Below are 23382 nucleotides of genomic sequence, written 5' to 3' on the forward strand. Positions count from 1 at the left end.
TATAAATAATATACAATGGACAATTGGGATAGGGGGTAAAATATCACATTACACAATGACCTTAAGGGACATACATGCACTCATTATTCTAACAGCTTTTTTGTTAGTATTAAATTGTCTTAAAATACAGTTCAATTTCTTTTTGTAAGGTAAGAAAATGTGTTTGTTTGTAAATGTACATTTGTGACTATGAAATTTGCCCAAAATTTACTCAGGTGCACTTGAAGCTTCCAAATCCAAATATTTACACAGAGGAGCGTCACTGCGCATGTTGCACCCCTTAGAAGTTAGCTTCTCACCTAATCACCTGCTAATAGTAGAAATGTGGCATTCCATTATAAGGCAAGCCAAGAGTGCAAGTATGGCATGGAATGGTGTTTTATTTTACACTGGAAATTAACAGAGTAGGCTAAAATAGTTAATTTATTCCTTTGTAATTAAGATATAGTCCTGAATTAGTCAGTCAGCAGAGTTAAAGTTACAATACAAAAGTTCCGACTGGACTCTGGTTTTATGGACACAATCAATATTTTTTCCTGCACAGTGCTATATTGTACCATATAGTCTCCAGGGAAATAGGATCCAGGGTCACCATGCAAACTTTTTGTATTTGTGTTTTTATAATTTTTTGCAAATGTATTAAAAATAAAAAAACAGATGTACCTTATTTACATAAGTATTCAGACCCTTTGCTACGGGACTCGAAATTGAGCTCAGGTGCATCTTGTTTCCATTGATCGTCCTTGAGATGTTTCTACAACTTGATTAAAGTCCACCTGTGGTAAATTAAATTAATTGGACATGATTTTGAACCACACACACCTGTCTATATAAGGTCCTACAGTTGTCAGAGCAAAATCCATGTCATGAGGTCCAAGGAATTGTCCTTAGAGCGCCGAGACAGGATTGTGTCGAGACACATATCTGGGAAAGGGTACCAAAAATTGTCTGCAGCATTGAAGGTCCCCAAGAACACAGTGGTCTCCATCATTCTTATATTGAAGAAGTTTGGAACCAAGGTCCTTCTTGAGGGAGAATGGATTAAGGGGACCAAGAACCCGATGGTGAATCGTGCACATCATGCTTTGGGGATGTTTTCTCAGGGACTGAGAGACTAGTTAGGGTTGAGGGAAAGATGAACAGATCAAAGTACAGAGAGATCCTTGATGAAGACCTGCTCCAGAGCACTCAAGACCTCAGACTGGGGTGAAGGTTCACCTTCCAACAGGACAATGACCCTACACAAGACAACGCAGGAGTTGCTTCGGAACAAGTCTCTGAATGTCCCGCAGTGGCCCAGCCAGAGCCCGGACTTGAACCCGATCGAACATCTCTGGAGAGACTTGAAAAAATGTACAGCGACGCTCCCCATCCAACCTGACAGAGTTTGAGAGGATCTGCAGAGAAGAATGGGAGAAACTCCCCAAATACAGGGGTGCCAAGCTTGTAGCGTCATACCCAAGAATACTAGAGGCTGTAATCACTGTCAAATGTGCTTCAACAAAGTACTGAATAAAGGGTCGACATACTTATGTAAATGTGATATTTCAGTTTTACATTTTTTATGCATTTGCAAAAATGTAAAAAAACAAACCGTTTTTGCTTTGTCATTATGGGTTAGTGTGTATATTGATGGGCGGAAACAATTTAATCCATTTAGAGTAAGGCTGTAACGTAACAAAATGTGGAAAAAGTGAAGAGCTCTGAATGCACTGTATAACCAATATGAAAAACACTATTGAATTAAGCTGATTGGCCACTTTAAGTGCCGCAAAATGAGAAGCGACACTCATTGGGGTGTAAACTGTGGATTTGGAAACTCGAAATGCTCCTGAGTGGAATGGACGCCCCGCCCCCCTTTACTGCGACACGACGTTCAGGCAATTATGTCTGTCCAATTGAAAGAACATACTGCATTCAAGCTAATTTACCCTTTTTTGATTTAGTTAAAATTCCAAGTCTGCTAACATTTCCTAATAACATTTGACCATTTCTATTATTATTTTTACCATATTTATTGCGAGACTTTTGTTTTGAAGGGAACTCGCCGAGATCACGGCCTTTGTTCTTGCTTTATTCTTATTCTTCTGTTTTCTCAGAGGTGTATATTTTGCAATTGCACCACGCACACCATTTGATCAGTTGAGAGGCTCATTGTCCGTCCAATCATGAAGTTTCTTCTTCCTTAGAGGTGAAGTTGAAACCAGCGGGTTGAGCGAATTTTACAGACATCATGTTGAAGTAGGCCAGCTTTGTGGTATCAAGTTAATTTATTTTTAACAAAACGTTTGGTGCTTCTGTCATACCCTTTAAAATACATAAGGATGTTGATCTTTATGGTGGCACCCTTGTTATTAAGTGACCGCCTGCTGTTTTACAAACTTACTCTGTGCAAACCAACAGACCACATACACAAAACACGTACCATCAGTTAAGGGTGCGTTAAAGCACAGATAATCTTAGCCCTAACATGACAGGGCACTGGTATAATTTACTAAGAAATAAAAATGTGGATGTGTTGAGTACCCTTTGGTTGACCAGGCCTACATGTCAAATTAGCAATCAAGGAAAGGGCTAGTTGTTGTTTTTTAAAGCATTGAAAGTGTGAAAATTATCAGCATTCATCGCTCTGCTTTGGAATGATAACAATTAGCTGACCATACAGAATGCCTGATATGAAATGACTCACTCTTAAAAGACAAGAAGCCGTTTATATTTTATCTAAATACATATACATTATTTTCATAGTCAAACGAGACATTGTCAAATACAGTAATGGTTTTAAGAAATTATTTATTATATTTTGAAATAGTTTAGCAAGGCATTAGTGATGGGCACTATATAATCAAGCCTACGAAGAGCTCGTTCCGAACTAAGCGGTGATGAAGGCAAATTCGCTGCTGCGACGAAACATATACCGAAGACAAGTCTACTTCGACAATATAAGACGCCAGTATACTTTTGGATTTGTGTTCGTAGAAATATCACGGGCGTTGGCTCTTTGTTGAAAAAACGACCCTAGTTAATTGTAAGAAAAACGTGCACTTATTGGAAGGCTTTATCTCCAGCTAGCTAGCTGGCTAACTAGCCGTAGAGCTAGGTTAGCTAGCTAACATCTTTTGGCTTCATACGTTTTCTGAACAGAATTGTAAGTGAATGGGTACCTTTTTACATATGCAACTTTAAGAGTGATTTATGTTGGTGGGTTTGTTAACGTTACTTGACTGTGCTCGGCATTTATTAATTGAATTTGTGGCTAACGCGTTAGTTGGGTAACTTGGCTATCAAATTATCCCACAAGTCGGCGTTCAGGCTAGCTTGCTCAACTAAACAAAGTTTTGGCCTCTAAGTATGCTAACTAGTTGGCCAACTACATAACGTTAGTTAGCTACCAAGTAAACCAAACACTACGCCAATGGTCGTAACTTCAAACTAGATAGGTAGCTAGCTAATTGTTAGCCATTCATAGAGTATTTGACGCCGGTTGTCTTAGTATCAGCGTATTCATGTCATCTGCCAGTACGTACACCTTATTTAGCTTGTTAACTAATGATCGCCAATTTCCTAGCATGCGAACATTAGTTGGCTACCTAATTGCCATCATTAGCTAACTTGGTAACGTTAATCGCCACTTCGCTATGCCGCTCAGGTATGGATGGCTAATTTGTTGCCAGACCAGTTTAGTTTTTCAATTTCGTCTTGTCTGCTTTTAACTCCAGGCCACGTCGGAGACCTCGCGTTAATGTGCTAAGGCGATGTATTTCTCGAATGTAGCTAGTAGTGATATAGGCTTGATCTTTGCGTGTTGATATTTACTATTTTCTTGTAATTACTACGCAACTTTTAAAATAATGCCAGAATGCTGTTTGAATATCCAGTCTTTATTCAGACTTTTCAGGGTCTTCCTCACCAATATAGAATTCACTTTCAGGGTTATGAATTTTTTACTTTTGGTAGATATAGTAAGCCTGTATGGGATATTTCATAACAGTATGTCATTCTTTAACAGGTATACTACTAAGATCTTAAAACAGAAGTTATATATTGGTTTGGCTGCCTGACGGAGTCATGGAAAGGGATGCTTGTGTAGAGGTGCAGGAGAATGGTGACATCGAGGTGGTCAAGGAATCAACAGGACCATCCCCTTACAGATATACCAAGGTATTTTGGCGATGCATGGCTAATATAAATAGATGGCTGCCCACCTAGCAGCACAACTTTGTGGGTTAACATAATTTGTCTTCTTACAGGAGGAGCTTTTGGAGATCAAATATTTCCCAATCTGTAATGAAAGGCCAGACTGTCTTTTGGAAAAATTTGACAGGTGAGTGTTTTTTAGATTGGGTCAAATTAGTCCAAAGTGTGAAACACTTGTAGTTCTATGCCAACTCTTGAGTTGTTCCCTCTGGTTTAACTGTTGTGTTTTTTTGGGGGTGGGGGGTGTCCAGTGATGGTGTGTGGGACCCTGAGAAGTGGCATGCTTCGCTGTACTCCACCTCGGAGTGCAGCTCTCCTGTGGATGGATATAAGAAGGACTTTGTGGATGATAGGATCCCTCTGAAACGTAGAATTGCAGGTAAATGAGTAATGTAGTATCATTTTCATAGCTGATATTCAAATGACTAGCATACACATTTAAAACATACTCCATAAGGTTGGGGGCTTTTGAGCTCAAATTTGTACAGCTGTCCTTAGACACGCCACCTTGCTTACTCTTACTATTCTTTGTAGAATAAGCTATGGTGCATTAGTGTGAATGTTGAATGCTAACTGTTTTTTGTGACACTGTTCTCAGATCCCCGTGAGCGACTAAAGGAGGATGACCTGGATGTGGTGCTCAGCCCACAGCGTCGTAGCTTCGGAGGGGGGTGCGTTGGCAATGCTTTGCCTGCACCCTCCCGGCGCCCTGTCAGCCCCCTGGAGAATAAGGAGAATGAGAGTCTCCGGCTGGGTGTGGCGCGGCGCATCGGCAGTGGGCGCATCATGGCGGCCCGAGGATTCGAAAGGGAGAGGGAACCCCGCGTGGAGAAGGAGCGAGACTTCAAGGATAAGAGGTTCAGGGTTAGTGTCTGTTTGCTGCTTCCTGAGCTGCATTCAATTCAAACAGAATGACCCTAAAGGGACAAATGGTTATCTGTATGTACCTACGCACAAAATTGTTATTTCTTGTGCCTCAATGGGAGGCCTACTTCCTGCAGTAATACATCTAAATGACAATCGTCAGGAGCTGTGTACACATTCCACTCTTTGCTATTTCCCATGGAATTTAGCAGCCTGTTAGATTTGGCGTATACCAGTTCTTCTTCCCTTTCCTGCAGCGTGACTTTGGGGACAAGCGTGTGTTCAGTGAGAGGAGGAGGAATGACCTGGAGGAAGAGCCGGAGTGGTTCTCAGGGGGCCCGACCAGCCAATCAGAGACCATTGAGCTCATTGGCTTTGATGACAAGATCCTGGAGGAGGACAAGCGCAGACCCAAACGCTCCAGGAAGAGGACAGACTCTGTGAGAGAAGGCAAGTCATGCTGCATCATATCACTATTGGAGATCATGGGAGTTGGTGTCCCCCAAAAAGGTTGTCTGGTGGCTGGGTCCAATCTGGTGTGTGGGTGGTTTGAGTAAAAAATAACTCCATATACCTTAAAATGAGTACCGGGGGGTGGTGGTATCTGATGCAACGTCAGAGTCAATATTGTAGCTTCCATCAATGTAATTGTCTAACTTCAGTAGCCATTCAGCGATCAGTTTATCTTAAACCAGCAAGCTACCCTGATGGTCTGTTATGTGTTTATTCATTGTTGTGTTTGCATTGTGTTCAGCAGTGGAATGTAACGGTGGGCTAGCAGAGGAGCATGTAGTGAGAGATTCTCACTCTACAGCAGACCAGGAGGTCCCTCACCCAGAGGTCCTACCAGAGCAGACATCAGGAGACTTTGACTTCAATGAGTTCTTCAACCTGGAGAAGACCATGCCAGGACTGGCCTCTGTAAGTCCTGGGCAGCACTGCATGTTTACCGTGTGTTTGGGGGCTATAAGGTGTGCACTGTTATACATCAACTTTAAATATACCATGCATTGGTCTGTAGTTGGCTACACATGGTCTTCTCATACACTGGAGGTTAGTTTCATGATGTTATCACTTGGGACTTTTCTTTGTCTATTTGGATGAATGATGGTGGTATTGCCACCCTGTCAAGGACATTGTACTTTCTAAAATATTTTCTTGCTGTATTATGATTAAAAAAAATTGCAGTGAAAGGTTGTAAGTGACTCAACCGGTTTCTCCTCCAGTGTGGTGTTTTTTTTAGTGTTCAGTCTAATGCAAATGTATGCCCATTGTGTTCCAGTTTATTACGTCACTTATTAGAATACCTTGCAAATTATTAGCAAAGGAAGCTCATTTCCCTATTTTATAGACATGGGATAGGGAAATAATGCACAGATTCAATGAATGAAGGGTACACTACTGTGCACATGGACAGAGCCCTAAATGTAAGTGTCACACCCACCCTTTAGCAGTCTGCCACTTTGGACTACCAGCTTGCCTCTGACTGGCCTCTGTCCCTATGTTGCAGATGATAGAAGATGTTCTGGGTGAGGGCCCTGTGTCGGCCAGCCGTTTCAGCCGGTGGTTCTCCAGTAACCTGAGTCCTTCAGGCAGCCGCTCCTCCAGCCTGCGCTCCACCCCCCACGAGGAGCTGGAGAGACTGGCCGGTAAGGAAGGGGCACACTTCTAGCCTGGTCCCAGATCTGTTTGCTGTCTTGCCAACTCCTGTGGTCATTAGCATGACAATGACATGGGAGTTGGCAAGACTGCACAAACTGATCTGGGACCAGGCTAGAATTCATTATGTTAGTTATGCCTTCTGTTTAATTTTATTATAGAAGCATAATTGAATTACAAAATGAAATGCAATGCTTTTTTTACATTGAGGACTAACACACATTTGTTATGGCCACAGATTAAGCCTAATCCTGAAATAAACACAAACTTAATTTGTCTAGGCAACTGCACCCTATTGTCTAAATTTGGGAAATTATTGGTTTACCCCTCCCTCCCTCCCTCAGGGCTGGACCCCCGCTGTACGTCCCCTAGCCAGGGGGGCCCTGTCCCCTACTTCACCCCCATCCAGTCAGTGGAGTGTAGGGATAAGGTGGACATCCTGGAGCTGTTACACAAGGCCAAGATAGACTTGAAACCCCTCCTCTCCAGCCTCAATGTTAACAAGCAACGGCTACAGCAGAGCAGTGAGTCATCCTTTACATAACCAGTACCTAAATTCCACCATGTCAACTACATCAGCTGCAAGACTACTACAACATTTGTCTTGTATACAAATGGTTAGGTCCTGTGGCTAGTTCAGCATTTAAGATGAGAGTAATTGTTTGTAGGTTTTGGTGCATTGGTATGATGTGCATGTTTACATTGCCCTTCTGCCTTGTCCCCCAGCTCACTCGGGTGTAGTTCTCTCTTTGGAGGAGGTTGAGGGGGGCCTGAAGGAGCTGAAAGTGGGCTCGGAACTGCACCACCAGATGCCACGAAAGGCCCACCAGCATCAGCAGCAGGGAAGCATCGGTGGCGGAGGCAGCACCAGCAGTGGCACACCCTTCATGGCTGAGCACCTGGAGCGGGCTCTAACAGGCGGTGTAGGCCCCAGTGCAGGGCCCCCTTGTTCACGGGCCAGAGACCCTGACATGTCCGCTTTTAACAAGTTGGTCAGCAGCATGAAGGCAAGTGGAACACTGCCCAGCCACCCCAAAGAAAACCAAGTGAACAGCAACGTAAGTGTGCCGCTCTCGGCTAATCTTTAAAAAGCACTGACTGTCCTGTTGGTATGCTTCCTCTCGGGTCCAGCTGGATGTTTAAGCCCTAACTGCTTTGAGCTGCGTCTGGTAAACTGACCCACATATGTTTTGCTGTGAGTGTGGCAAATGATGCATGAAAGCTAACATCCTAACCATTAAATCAAAACACCAAAGTCAGTACGTCTGGAAAAGTGATGGGTATACATTTGTAAAGGAAAGTTCGAAGACTTCCTCTTTCGAGGGGTGTTCTGGATTCTCCTGAACCTCGATGCAGTAACATGACAATCAAAGGATTGCATACAGATTTTCTTTACGTTAACCCTTAACATTATGCTTCATATCAAATTCTACTAGATTATCATTTTTCTGTTACTTTTGTGGTTTTGTACCCTGGTGAATGTCTGTTACTTTGATCTATGGACATGGCGGTATATCTACATTCAGGACTTTCATTGCCTCTGGCTGAGACACTTTGCTCTTCTCCATTCCAATGGGAAAATGTTCAGATCGGACGATCAATTGTTGCTTTTTGTAACAAATTGGTCAACAGATGAACCTATGTTAGAATTGTTATGTCAAATGTTATAGGGTGGGTTGCACCAACATGGAATATCTATTAAACTGGGTTAAAACAAGTTTTAGCTATTAATCTTGTTTCACCACATTTTAAATTAAATCCTTCCCCTTCCTCTAATCTAAGTTTAATTTTCACTTTAAACCTAGATACATTTTAAGCCTGTTGGTCAATGAATTAAAATATATATATAAACTTAGATTGGGGATTATTTCTCAACTGCCACTTGGTGGTTTTAACTGATAAAATGGCAGCATATCTACTGTGGAGAGACTAAAATGAGTTCCTCAGAGAATAGACCAGTTAAATCCCGTTGCGTTTTAAGATAATTAACTCGTTATTCAGTGGGCTATTTACGTGCCCATTTTGTACAATTGAATTGGGTTTTATGATATTCCCAGCCTTGGTACGAATGATGTTATGCAACATGTTGTAACGGGCCTGATAACGCTAACATATTAGTGAAGTAGCATTAATGTTAGTTTTAACGTGCGTTATTTATGCTTACTAAATATTGGGTCAAATTGTCCATCATAGGGGTTATGGCGGCAGGTTAGCCTAGTGGTTAGAGCATTGGACTAGTAACCGGAAGGTTGCAAGTTCAACCCCCGAGCTGACAAGGTACAAATCTTGTTGGCTGTTCTGCCCCTGAACAGGCAGTTAACCCACTGTTCCTAGGCCGTCATTGAAAATAATAATTTGTTCTTAACTGACTTGCCTAGTTAAATAAAGGTTTGTTTTTTAAAAATGGAGAGGGGGGAACTGCTGGGGAATCATCTCGCATATCTTCTAGGTGATAGGATCAATTCCCTTGGACGGAGGCCCCCCTCCGGCTCCGCCTTTCCTTTGCCGTGTCCTTTCTGGATTTGCTTTTGCTTTTTTCCAGCACGCTTTAATTTGATTTGGGTCCCTCTTCCCTTTAGTCCATGTCAATCCATTTACATTTGTCGTATTAAATGGCCCAGGTGTCTTACTACTTTTTGGCAGTCGTGTTGGCTGTCTTTTTTTATCCTCCAGTACATTACTAAATTCCTCCATCAGCTCCGGCGATATTTTCAATTCTTTCATAAGTGGAGTTATTTGAACTGTGACTTGCCATGATCAGGTGGCTAGCGGACAAATAAATAGCGTTAATGACAAATATTGTACGCTAGCTAGCTTGGCTTATAAACTAGCTAGCTACAGTAGCTAACAAATTCGTTTTCTGTCTAGTACTGGCCAATAACAGATTTTATTTCAAATCAGCCAACCCATGAGAACCTTTTACGATAGTTGCGGTAGTTCTAACATTACATTGTTTTTATCAAGGAACAGTAACTTTGTGGCCTCGTTTGGCAAGTTAGCTAGCTACTTCGTTTCAATTCACGAAATACCTCATATTGGTGTAACATGTCACTAATCATTAGTTTAAAACTGTTTGTCATAGATTTACTGATCCAGATTTAAAATGAGGTGGTGCAACACATCTCTAATCATAAACCTAGATTAGCTCTAATCCTAGATTAATTTTAACCATATTGGTGCAACCCACCCATAATGTCTTATACGTAACAATCTATGTTTTCCATTGGATGACCTCAGTCATTTCTAGTATTTTGATGTTAAAATGGGATGTGTAACACAAACTAACCAAAGCATATGTTGGCTTCTCAAATGACTGCCTCGCCTGGTTCACCAACTACTTCTCAGAGTTCAGTGTGTCAAATCGGAGGGCCTGTTGTCCGGACCTCTGGCAGTCTCTATGGGGGTGCCACAGGGTTCAATTCTCGGACCGACTTTCTTTGTATATATCAACAGTGTCTCTCTTGCTGCTGGTGTTTCTCTGATCCACATCTATGCAGACGCCACCATTCTGTATACATCTGGCCCCTCTTTGGACACTGTTAACCAACCTCCAGATGAGCTTCAATGCCATAACACTCCTTCCGTCGCCTCCAACTGCTCTTAAAAACAAGTGAAACTAAATGCAAGCTCTTCACCTGATCGCTGCCCACACCCTCCCTCCCAGCATCACTATTCTGGATGGTTCTGACTTAGAATATGTGGAAATCTATAAATACCTAGGTGTTTGGCTAGACTGTAAACGCTCCTTCCAGACTCGCATTAAGCATCTCCAATCCAAAATTAAATCTTGAATCGGCTTTCTGTTTCGACTTTCTGTTTCGACAACAAAGCCTCCTTCACTCATGCTGCCTAACAAACCCTCATAAAACTGACTATCCTACCGATCCTTGACTTCAGCGACGTCATTTACAAAATAGCCTCCAACACTATTCAGACTGCATCCAATTTGCTATCACAGTGCCATCAGTTTTGCCACCAAAGACCCATATACTACCCACCACTGCGACCTGTGTGCTGTCGTTGGCTGGTCACCATAGCAGCACCCATCTGTAGCATGCCTTCCAGCAGGTATATTGCACTGGTCATCCCCAAAGCCAACACTTTCTTTGGCTGCCTTTCCTTCCAGTTCTCTGCTGCCAATGACGAACGATTGCAGAAATCACTGAAGCTCGAGACGGATATCTCCCTCTAACTTTAAGCATCCGCTGTCAGAGCAGCTTAGATCACTGTACCTGTACACAGCCAATCTGTAAATTGCACACCTGACTACCTCATCCCCATATTATTACTTACGCTCTTGCTCTTTTGCACCCCAGTATCTACTTGCACATCTATCACTCCAGTATTAATGCTATATTGTAGTTATTTTTGCCTCTAGGGCCTACTTCTTGCCTACCTCTCTACTCTTCTACATTTGCACACAATGTACATAGAAGAATCTATTTTTATTTTATTTTGTGTTATTGACTGTACGTTTAACTCTTTTTGTCGCTTTGCTTTATCTTGGCCAGGTCAGTTGTAAATGACAACTTGTTCTGAACTGGCCCAACTGGTTAAATAAAGGTCAAATAAATAAAATCAAAATGTATGCATCAGAAAATGCCCAGTGGGATGGATTAAGTGTGTCCACTACCAAGACGGCTGTCTGATTGCACCACCTTCCACCTCATTTACAGCTCAATCAGCCCTCGAACCCTGCTGTAGTGCCCCTGCCTGAAGCCACAGTGCCTGCCCAACAGCACAAGAACATATTCCAGGTGTGTGGTTTGGGACTAACTTGCATGTGGAATTTTGATAGTAAGCTGTAGCATGAAAGGATGGCGTTATTTTGTTTGTTTAGGAATGGAGGACTCCCTGATTAGTGCTTATTTTATGATGTCTGTGTTGGTCCTGTCTGAGCAGTGTGTATAAAACTGTTACAGGAGCTTCTGGGTGCACAGGGACCTCCCTGTAGAGGCTCCCCTTCACTCCTCCACAGCCTGCTGGGCAGCCCCAACCCCCCTCCACACCCTGGCCCTGGTCCTCAACACAGCCTGCTACAGCACAGGGGGCCCTCGCCTCCACTCTTCACACAGAGGGCTCCCTCTCCTGACTATTTCCATGGACGCATGCATCCTCCCGCCGGTAGAGATTACTCTGTGGAAGCTAAGACTAGGTTGTGTTCATTAGGGCACACTGTAGAAAGCAAGTGTTCAGTCTCTACCCTGCCCTTGTTTCAGGGCAATTTTCTTCCATTTGATGCCTAATAACTACAGTGTAATTGAGTGACTGCTTTTGTCTTGTGACCTTTTCAGGTTACCCTGTTGGTCCACAGCCCATGATTGGGGAGCAGTTCCCAGAGATCCATAGATCCTTCAGCCCTGGTCCTGGACATGGACCCACCCTACAACAGCAACAACAGGTCAGAGATACTCTTGTCTATCAAATTGCCCAATGATGGTTTGGGCAGGACGATACCAGTATCTCAAAACGCAGTTTGATACTGAGTTAACTTCTTTAGGAAAACAACCCTAGTATTTGTAACACATTATCATCCATTTTATTTTCAAAGCTATAGGACACTATTTTACATACAACAGGTTTTAAAGGGCCTAAAGTCTGCTTTGTGTTATGTGATACTGTTATCATCCCGGCCCTAATTTTGGGACAGTAACACTTTTCTGAAGTAGGGCTGGGCGACATATCAAATTTGTTTTAGTGAAAAATTCCAAATGCCTGTATCGCAAGAATCAAGGTTTTTATGAACGTTTATGTCCACTTGTTCTCATGGCTTGTCTCCTTGTGTACTGTGTCCCTTTCCACACATACACTGAGCTCCTCTCTGCCACTCACAACAACAAATATTAAAGATTACTACTTCCTCACTGACAACAAGTAGTTTCAACTTGCAATTTGAGGTTTGGTCAAACAGACTTGTTCATATAGACACAGAAACAACATTGAGCCATTTATTTTACTGTAATCTATGTTTTATGTCTCAACTGAGAGCATACCCTACTAAAACTGGAGTATTAATGAAAAGGGTTTCTAGGAAATGAATGCTCTGTTTCTAGGGCTGTAACTATTCACCGCTACACATCGGTTCCTGATTCCAATGTTTAAGATTGGACTGCATCGGTGCGCATACTCCAAACTGATCTAAATGTAGCAAGCATCAATCAGAAAATCCGCTCAAACATTGGGAATCGCCAATTCACAAAAAATTAAAAAAAATGTTGCTCAAATTACTTCTATCTGAAAGTGATAGTGTTGTGGCTAGATTAGGGGCCTACAGTACAGACCGCTCCTCCAGCTCATGAGCTCCAGCAGCAGATTTTTATTTAGAATAGAAAATGAACGTGTTTATGCAACATCTTAGTATATCGAAACCAATCACTTCGATTTGTTCTCGAATCGCACTGAATCCTTTCAGACTAAAATGTACCGTTCCTGTATCGGAGCCCTTGTATCTAGATCAGCGGAGGCTTGTGGGTGGAGTTGTGGGAGGATGAGCTCTTTGTAATGAATGGAATCAAATGTGGCTTCCGTATGTTTGACACAGTTCCATTAGAATGAGCCTGTCCTCCTATATCTCCTCCCACCAGCCTTTCCTGCTCTAGATGCATATCAAATAGTCTTAAAATGGAAAGATTCACATCCCTATCAGTTTGACTCGAGCAGCATTTTCCACGTACTGTTACGTGCTAGCTGTAGTCTGTTTTTATAAATGTGCATTGAGTAGGGCTGGTGACGGTATTATCGGCAGTCATGAGTCAGGACCGCCGCAGTAAAATTCTACGTGACCATTGAGTCACAGTAATCTCTTATGCACTCTGGACATACATTTGTAGTTCCCAACTCGCTAATGACCATTAGGTCGCTAATGGCCTGCTACTCGGGGCTGTATAGACCATCTGACATAAATACAATTGAAAATCGCATGAAACCCTTATCAAAGCAATATGTATGTTTAGAACGCCCCTCATTGTGATCAATTTGAACAAAGAAATTTAACAGCAGGTTGAAATGCTGGCTTCAGCCCGATGTCTAGTTTAACGCCGCCGTGCAGAACTGTCAAAGCTGCCGTGCGTACCTACAGTGGAAGTCGGATGTTTACATACACCTTAGCCAAATACATTTCAACTCAGTTTTTCACAATTCCTGACATTTAATCCTAGTAAAAATTCCCTGTCTTTGGTCAGTTAGGATCAACACTATATTTTAAGAATGTGAAATGTCAGAATAATAGGAGAGAATTATTTCTTTCTTTCATCACATTCCCAGTGAGTAAGAAGTTTACATACACTCAATTGGTAGCATTGCCTTTTTTAAATGGTTTAATTTGGGTCAAATGTTTTGGGTAGCCTTTCACAAGCTTCCCACAATAAGTTGGGTGAATTTTGGCCCATTCCTCCTGACAGAGCTGGTGTAACTGAGTCAGGTTTGTAGGCCTCCTTGATCGCACACGCCTTTTCATTTCTGCCCACCCATTTTCTATGGGCTTGAGGTCAGGGCTTTGATGGCACAACTTTGGAAGTATGCTTGGGGTCATTGTCCATTTGGAAGACACACTTCCTGACTGATGTCTTGATGTTGCTTCAATATATCCACATTTTCCATCATGATGCCATCTATTTTGTGAAGTGCACCAGTCCCTCCTGCAGCAGAGCACCCCTACAACATGATGCTGCCACCCCCATGCTTCACGTTTGGGATGGTGTTGTTCGACTTGCAAACCTCCCTTTTTCCGCCAAACATAACAATGGTCATTATGGCCAAACAGTTAGCTTTCTGTTTCATCAGACCAGAGGACATTTCTCCAAAAAGTACAATATTTGTCCCCATGTGCAGTTGCAAACCGTAGTCTGGCTTTTCTATGACTGTTTTGGAGCAGTGGCTTCTTCCTTGCTGTGCAGACTTTCAGGTTATGTTGAAATAGGACTCGTTTTACTGTGGATAGATACTTTAGTAACCATTTTCCTCCATCTTCACAAGGTCTTTTGTTGATTTGCACTTTGCACCAAAGTACCTTAATCTCTAGGAAACAGAACACGTCTCCTTCCTGCGCGGTATGACTGCTCTGTTGTGTTTATACTTGCGTACTATTGTTTGTACAGATGAACGTGGTACCTTCAGGCGTTTGGAAATTGTTCCCAAGGATGAACCAGACTTGTGGAGGTCTCCAATTTTTTTTTGAGGTCTTGGCTGATTTCTTTTGATTTTTCCCTTGATGTCAAGCAAAGAGTTTGAAGTTAGGCCTTGAAATACATCTACAGGTACACCTCCAATTGACTCAAATGATGTCAATTAGCCTATCAGAAGCTTCTAAAGCCATGACATAATTTTCTGGAATTTTCCAAGCTGTTTAAAGGCACAGTCAACTTAGTGTATGCAAACTTCTGATCCACTGGAATTGATACAGTGAAATAATCTGTAAACAATTGTTGGAAAAATGACTTGTCATGCACCAAGTACATGTCCTAACCGACTTGCCAAAACTATAGTTAACAAGACATTTGGAGTGGTTGAAAAACGAGTTTCAATGACACACTTTGGTTGAATGTGAACTGCCGACTTCAACTGTATATAACGTAGGTAGATGACAATGACGGCACAAAAATATAGCGATACATGTGCAACACAGCATTCCTAACCTAGCCCACAATGTCTGCTGTGTGGATCGAGTGGTCATTTGATGGAGTAAGAGCATTTCAGTGAGATGGCGAAATCCATTAATGCAGAGATAATGGAGTTCCTTGCCCTTGACAAGCAAACCGCCTGTCGTGGTTAAAGTTAGCTTTCGTTGACTGGTCGCGCACCGGTACACACTACCAAGTAGATGCTATTTTTCAAATGTTTCCATACCGGAGATGCATAGTATTGTTGAAACGCACATCCATGAGCTACTTGCTATGGACGTCACTGCTATTAGCTTCACGATTGACATTAGGAAAAGTGATGTCTGCCCCATGAGCATGCCGAGTCCGACAGCACAGTGGGTCGACAAGGATTTGGTATTTTTTTATTTTTTTTTATTTCACCTTTATTTAACCAGGTAGGCAAGTTGAGAACAAGTTCTCATTTACAATTGCGACCTGGCCAAGATAAAGCAAAGCAGTTCGACACACAACGACACAGAGTTACACATGGAGTAAAACAAACATACAGTCAATAATACAGTATAAACAAGTCTATATACGATGTGAGCAAATGAGGTGAGATAAGGGAGGTATAGGCAAAAAAGACATGGTGGCAAAGTAAATACAATATAGCAAGTAAAACACTGGAATGGTAGATTTGCAATGGGAGACTGTGCAAGGTAGAAATAAAAATAATGGGGTGCAAAGGAGCAAAATAAATAAATAAAATACAGTAGGGAAAGAGGTAGTTTGGGCTAAATTATAGGTGGGCTATGTACAGGTGCAGTAATCTGTGAGCTGCTCTGACAGTTGGTGCTTAAAGCTAGTGAGGGAGATAAGTGTTTCCAGTTTCAGAGATTTTTGTAGTTCGTTCCAGTCATTGGCAGCAGAGAACTGGAAGGAGAGGCGGCCAAAGAAATAATTGCTTTTGGGGGTGACTAGAGATATACCTGCTGGAGCGTGTGCTACAGGTGGGAGATGCAATGGTGACCAGCGAGCTGAGATAAGGGGGGACTTTACCTAGCAGGGTCTTGTAGATGACATGGAGCCAGTGGGTTTGGCGACGAGTATGAAGCGAGGGCCAGCCAACGAGAGCGTACAGGTCGCAATGTATTGAAGAAAGCGGTATTGCTTTCTCAAGAATGTGCTGGTTCTCTTGCTGCTGAGGATGTTTGAAACATGACCGCTCTCCATTCAAACAATTGACTCGCGAAATTAACAAAACTGCTGAAACTTCACTGCTTGATATGTATGATGAAATGTCAAATGTTTTACTGGTAATGGGGACATGTGTAAATGCTTACAAAATAGCTCTTTGGTGTGTGTTTCAACTTTAACTGTACTAGAATGCTAAAATGTTTAAAAAAACATTTTGGCAAGGAATATTGCTTACGGTCCAAAATTTCATATCGGTGCATCTCCATCTCTTCCTTTCTTTCCTCCAGCACGCAGAGTGTGGGCCTGTCAACAGTTTGATAATGTTTTGTTGTGAGAACCATGTTACTATCAATGTTCGCAAACAGATTTCACATGGTTAATTAAGCACTGGGTAAATGCAGGAACCAGGTTGGAGAGCCAATGGCATGCAGAATATCACCTGAAGCGCAGCGAGAGGCTGCATGCGCCTCAAACGGTTGATGCTGTGGAGTAGCCTAAAACTAACCTGCAGAAAAGCGGCTTCCATTTATTGGAGTGCGTGTTTATTTAAAGAGAAAGTTTTTCCCCTATTCCTTCCCACTTTATAATGGGCCATTCTAAATCTAAAGTTATTTTACATTTTAGTAAATACAAGATTAACATTTAGAATGGTGAAAATGTTTACTTGATGAAACGAAACAGCTGTGCAGTCTGAGGCAAAGAATGGAGTGCAAGCTTTTTTTTTTGTGCTACTTTCTCAAATCATCTATAGCCTATCATGCAGCCTAAAGATTGTCTTATACATTCTAAGTATTGTTTTAATTTCTATGTCAAAACTAAAGTAGCCAACTAACTCTAAATATAGCTTATAGGCCCTGTTTCAAATGATCACTTTTACACTCAACCTAGCCACTTCATATGCACACGTGCCGGAAGGGGGAAAAGTATCCTTCATATTTTATTCAGGTAGGTTGAATTATATTTTCCTTTGTATTAAATAATGGCATGAGATTTGTATCTTGTCTGCTAAATGAACAAGCCTATGGCATATAACATTCTGTTCTTCTGAAATTAATGTTCTTGTTTCTTTAGACATGCCTAAAATAAATAATGGATTTATTCTGACGGTGTATATTAAATAGATTTTTTTTAAAAAGTAATATTCCCACGGCGTGCATCAGGGCTTCTATGCATGGTGGCCTGGAGATGCTAAGTGTGTTAATTAATGGTCAATTTCGGTGAGACCGGCAGTCTTTTGTATGTCAATAGCCGGCTGACAATTTCATGACCGCCCTAGCAATGAGCATAAAAATAACCATTTGTATAAGGAATTGCCAACTCATTTTGAGAAACAAGCATCTTTTCCAGGTAGGTTACTTGATTTCAATATTTTAAAGTGGACAGGCTAGCATGCTGTTCAGTTGGAAACATACAGGACACTTTAAACTGTACTACCTTGGGGTGTTAACTGTTTGTCGCTGAAAATTGTGCATTTAGTGTTCAGACCCCTTGATTTTGTTACATCCTTATTCTAAAATGGATAAAATTATTTTTGTCAACAGTCTACACACAATACCCCATAATAACAGAGCAAAAACATTTATTTGTTTGCATATTAAACTCGAAATTGAACTCCGGTGTATCCTGTTTCCATTGAACATCCTTGATGTTTCTACAACTTTATTGGCATCCACCTGTGATAAATTCAATTGATTGGACATGATTTGGAAAGGCACATGTCTATATATGGTCCCACAGTTGACAGTGCATGTCAGAGCAAAAACCAAGTCATGAAGTTGCAGGAATTGTCTGTTGCTCTGACAGGACTATGTCGAGGCCCAGATCTGGGGAATGGTACCAAAAAAAATTCTGCTGCATTGAAGGTCCCCAAGAACACAGTGGCCTCCATAATTCTTAAATGGAAGTTTAGATCCTCCTAGAGCTGGCTGCCTGGCCAAACTGAGCAATTGGGGGCGAAGGGCCTTGGTCAGGGAGGTGGCCAAGAACCTGATGGTCAAACGGACAGAGCTCCAGAGTTCTTCTGTGACGATGGGAGAACCTTCCAGAAGGACAACTATCTCCGCAGCACTCCACCAATCAGGCCTTTATATTGGAGTTGCCAGACAGTCCAGTCCTCAGAAGGCACATGACAGCCTCCATAAAGACTCTCAGACCATAATCAAGATTCTCAGGTCTGATGAAACCAAGATTGAACTCTTTTGCCTGAATGCCAAGTGTCCTGTCTAGAGGAAACCTGGCACCATCCCTATGGTGAAGTGTGGTGGCAGCATCATGCTGTGGGGATGTTTTTCAGTGGCAGGCACTGGGAGAAGTTCCTTCGTGGCAGTTTGGAGCTCTTTAGTGAGCATTGCAGCCAAGGACGGACAACTTTTACGCGCTTCAGCACTCGGTGGTCCCGTTCTGTGAGTCGTTATTGCTCCTAGATATTTCTACTTCACAATAACCGCACTTACAGTTGACCGGGGCAGCTCGAGCAGGCCAGAAATTTGACGAACTGACTAGTTGGAAAGGTGGTATCCTATGACTGCCACTTTGACAGTCACTAAGCTCTTTTGTCTATGGCGATCGCACGGCTGTGTGCTCGATTTTTTTTCTTTTTTTTCTATATATATATATATATATATATATATAAACACAATTTTTTTTACACCCAACAGCAAGTGTGGCTGAAATAGCTGAGTCAACTAATTTGAAGGGGTGTCCACTTATGTACGTATTTGGATTTACATGTGTGGTTCTCCCACTACGACTTGGGAAAACATGGAGTTTATTAGGCTACAGATTTAAATGTTATGATGAACCTCAAGTTGGTGAAAGTGCACAGTGAGTGATGATCCTTCCCGATACGTATTGATCCTGGTGACATGATTGATCCTTGGCTGCCGTTTTAGACAAATGATTGCACCTATCCATAAACTCATGTAGGCTAGTCTACCTGCACTAGATCTGCAAGCTGTTGGGTGGCGTGTACATGCCAAGACCAGAGTGGGCACATTTGCTATTTAACCCAACATTTTTGTGCCCACTATTGGGAGTTGGAAATGCGACGGAAACATATTGAACTTACATGAAGTGTTAAGCACTTTTTAAAATATTTTTTTATATTTTTTTAAGGGCACTGTCATCACGCATAGCTTTTTATCCACAAGTCAGTATGGTGGAACCACTGGTGGGGGAAAATGTTAGTGTTATTTTACAGATTTCAGAATTGTCATATCTGTCGCATATTGTATGGAAACCTAGCTACTGTAAATGAAGGTATGCCAACTGCAACATTTTTAGATGAGTGTAAAAACTGGTGATAGCTGAATGCTTTCTTCTCTGGCTCCAGATGAGGGCGCTCTCCATGGCTGTTGACCAGGCTGACCGTCAGGCGCTGATCATCCAGCAAGACCTGGCTCTCCATGCCCACCACGCCTTCCAGACAGGTTACAACAAACCGCCTCCGAGCAAGGCCTACCAACACAACAGGTGACTTTCACTTGTAGCTTTTAAGCAGGGATTGAATTATACAATGACTTGGTGCCCAACATTCATCTTTTGTAATTATGGGGGGCCCTTGATTTTTTATTTAAAAAAAAATACAAAAATGTTTAGGGGTTTCGATCCCTCCTGTAATTCCAAACTTGGTTTCAGGTATCAATTGTGTACTGTGTGTGTTCTCCAGACAAACCAGGATGAACCGATCCCCTGGTCCAGGCCCTCATCCTGCAGGCAGAAACTCCCCTGGCAACACTGTCACCAGCATGGTATGTTGAAAGGTTGTCTGGGTCGTATTCATTAGGCACAAAACAGACGGGTAGGGGACTACCTCTGTGCTAATGAATGTGACCCTGTTCAATCACTCCGCTGAATCAAACCAGATAGTGGTTTCAGGAAATAAGTGCTTTTTTTAATGAACTGTCCAACTCTTCCCTTCCTATGCACAGTATATTAAATATATAATTTGAAGTATTGTAACTACAACTTGGAATTTGACCAACTGTCTGGTTTGTTGCATGTTACCTTTTTTTTAATGCCCTCATAACTCGAAGTAATGTAACTACTGGTTCTTGTCTGTTGTACAGCTTTCGCCATCTTTCGTGCCCACGTCTGTGATCCGTAAGATGTACGAGACAAAAGAGAAGAGTCGAGATGAGCCAGGTAGTCGTCCAGACAGCAAGGAGGGTCACTCCCAAGGCCACTCTCAAGAGGGTATGTTCACATACTGCTGTTTCATGTATGTATTTAAAATGTTTTGTCAATTTAGGTTTGCATGTCCGTAATGACATTGTTTGGAGAAGGCGTTCTCGGTTAAAACTAGTCTGGTGTATTTTGGGCTTGTAATTTTTGCACAATAAATCAAATAAAAAAACACGTGGTAGTGAACTAGTACTCTAGTCAGGTGGATGAATGCCCTTGTCGCCGCACTTAACTTGTCTGTTCCTGTCTTGTCAAAAGTAGTGTTTGTGTTCCTGTGTTACAGACAGTAGCTCTCCCAGCTCCTTCCTGGATGGGATGAATGGTAGTGGTTCTCAGTCTGGAGGGGTAAAGACCTGCTCCACCCCCCTGTCCTCCCACTCCCAGGCTCGCCAGCACCCCCAGGAGCATCCTAGGCCAGGCTCCGCTGGGCACCACACCCCCACCCTGGTGTCCCCCAGGTCTGTCTCTCCCTTCCCCCGTCCAATCTACCCAGTACCGCTGCTATCCCATGGACATGTGCCCATGGTGCGCCCTGCTCTACCCCAGCTCCACCCCAGCGTGCTGCAGAGGATGCTGGCCCAGGGCATCCAGCCACAGCAGATTGGCCCGGCTCTGATACAGGCAGGTTAGTACAAGTCCACTCTTGATTACATTGTGTTTGTTTCAAACTGATCTACAAATCAAGATGAGTAATTCTGTGCCTCGTTTGCGCAAACACGCTAATTGCCTTTGCTAAGCCAGGGGTTCTCGGTGTGGTCCTACCGGGGTTCTGTGGACAGATCTCCAAAATACAATTTAAAGTGTATTTTATTAAAATGTTATGAATAAATTATTAAACAAATTGGCTAAGGGATCTGAGAAATAAATTGAGTGGGTAATACAATTTATGATTATTAATCAATATTTTATGTTCTTAACCCTAGGCAACATGGGTCTGGGAAGGTCACATATTGGTATTCACAGTACTCAAGCAATTATACATTTTTCATCCTATTACTACTTCTACTCTGAAGTGGATGGAAATGACTAATTGCTGAGGTGCTCATTGAAATATTTCTTCATCCTAGGCATATTTCCACAACATGTTGACCTCTCACAGCTTCAGGGGTTGCCCTCTACCCTACTCGGACAACCCCTCTACCCCCTAGGAGCAACGGGACATCCCCTCTTACTTCCCAGAGCCAGCAATCCCATGCAACTAGCGCTCATGCAGCAGCAACTCCAGCAGCAACAACAGAGACCAAGTGAGTGGCCTTTTCAGTTCAGTCTGTCATTGTTACTATTCAACAAGTTCAACAACTCCATCTTTAACCTATTTTACATATGTTGTACTAATGTTCATGCACAGTCTAAAAGATGCAGGGAGATGAGGGTACTTAATGGCTCTAGCTTTATGACATGGGTTTGCCAATGTTCCTCATGGCATTCACTGACAAATTTTCATTTTCTCTCAGTGCATCCAACAGTCCCAGGCCACCAGACACAGAACCACGGCCCTCATCGGACAAACCACTCCCAGCAACGTGTGGGTAGCCCTCCTGGTGTGGGGGGAGCTGGCCTGGCCAAGTGGTTTGGCTCAGACGTGCTGCAGCAGCCCCTTCCTTCCATGCCTGCTAAAGTCATAAGTGTAGACGAACTTGAGTTTGGGCCCTCAGGCGTTTCATACAACCAGAATTCTGGATAAAACAAGACTTAAGTTTCCCCCTCACTTCACCTCCCTGTTAGTGAAAATGTGGTCTTTCATTTCTAAGACTAACAGATCCTGGAGAACGAACAATACGTGTCCATGTTTTGTCTTAAACCTTGAAGTCACTGGTAGCGTATTGAGGCCTAAACTCAAAGAAAGGGAAGGATGAGTTGTGGAAGATTTCTTTTCTGCAGCTTATTTGTTTTTGGGTATTTTTTTGCAATAAAGATGAAGTAACATGAGCCCAAAACTGTACAGACTGTGGGAATAGATGTTCTTCTTCCTGTACATATTTTTTTTCTTGTTAAAGGGGAAGGTTGTATCCTGCTGTTTTTAAGTGAAAACTGCCAGTCAGATGGAGTAGCTACCAAGCGAAGCAAGGATTGTCATGTCCTGGTAGTTTTATTTCTCCCACCTTCCCCATGGATTTGAACTGCACTGAGAAAGGGGCTAATGCAAGTTCAATACCCATGTTTGATTGTGGAGTTGATCTTGAGTGTTCCCTTCAAAAGATGTCCTCCCTATGGCTTGGTCAGTCGGTGTCCCTGCCTACCCTCTGTCTGGAGAGGTGGCTGGCGCTTACAGGAAGCCCCCAGGGGGAGCAGCAAGTGCTGGTTGTGCCTTTCGCTCTCTGATTCTCAGTTCTTCTTTCTGTGATTCCTTGCATCCTATCCAGTTGCTCGTCTAAGATCCCTCCCCTCTGACATTCTTCTCCAATGTGCTTTGAAAAGGTAAAGGCTCTAAGGAAAGATGTCTAAAAGAGCCCCCAGCCTAATTTTTTTTTTTTTTTTTTTTTTTTTTTATATTTTTTTTACTGCAACCCTCTTGACCCCCCCCCCCCCTTCAGTCACTGGGAAAGAAGCACTGCTCTGAATCATGATATATATATATATATATATATATTTTTTTTTTTCTTTGTGGGGTTGGTAAGGATTCAGTTTATGGTAATGTGCTATTAAGTTAAAAGCACAAATAGAATGAATAAATAATGTTCAATAAAGAATTCATAACTTGCTT

At 42.4% G+C, this 23382-nt stretch overlaps 1 protein-coding gene across 8 annotated transcripts; it reads left to right on the forward strand.

Moving 5' to 3' along the window:
• The first annotated feature begins 2621 nt into the window (after positions 1-2621).
• eif4enif1 (eukaryotic translation initiation factor 4E nuclear import factor 1) lies at positions 2622-23379 on the forward strand. Of its 8 annotated transcripts, none has more exons than XM_021610282.3 (19): positions 2622-3148; positions 4010-4161; positions 4251-4324; positions 4449-4576; positions 4796-5061; positions 5319-5511; positions 5816-5982; positions 6572-6710; positions 7065-7244; positions 7447-7778; positions 11397-11477; positions 11643-11844; positions 12015-12121; positions 19828-19967; positions 20164-20245; positions 20564-20690; positions 20962-21303; positions 21746-21922; positions 22133-23379. In XM_021610282.3, the coding sequence occupies exons 2-19, from the start codon at positions 4069-4071 to the stop codon at positions 22360-22362; spliced, it is 3060 nt and encodes a 1019-aa protein (XP_021465957.2). In that variant the 5' UTR covers positions 2622-3148; positions 4010-4068; the 3' UTR covers positions 22363-23379. The 8 variants fall into 8 exon arrangements, with proteins under 8 accessions (XP_021465957.2, XP_090097769.1, XP_021465958.2 ...); XM_021610283.3 differs by having other exon boundaries at positions 2665-3148; positions 5819-5982; XM_090241643.1 differs by lacking the exon at positions 11397-11477.
• Positions 23380-23382: the final 3 nt, after the last annotated feature.

This window comes from Oncorhynchus mykiss, chromosome 7, assembly GCF_057628025.1.
Source record: "Oncorhynchus mykiss isolate SJ-2025 chromosome 7, ASM5762802v1, whole genome shotgun sequence".
Taxonomy (NCBI): domain Eukaryota; kingdom Metazoa; phylum Chordata; class Actinopteri; order Salmoniformes; family Salmonidae; genus Oncorhynchus; species Oncorhynchus mykiss.

What these genes read in the sequence shown, in the direction of transcription:
- eif4enif1 (XM_021610282.3), top strand. Translation starts at nt 4,069, where the DNA reads ATGGAAAGGGATGCTTGTGTAGAGGTGCAGGAGAATGGTGACATCGAG. An exon ending in GACAGACTCTGTGAGAGAAG is followed by an intron (nt 5,512 to 5,815) that starts GCAAGTCATGCT and finishes CATTGTGTTCAG; the next exon opens with CAGTGGAATGTAACGGTGGG. An exon ending in GGAGCTGGAGAGACTGGCCG is followed by an intron (nt 6,711 to 7,064) that starts GTAAGGAAGGGG and finishes TCCCTCCCTCAG; the next exon opens with GGCTGGACCCCCGCTGTACG.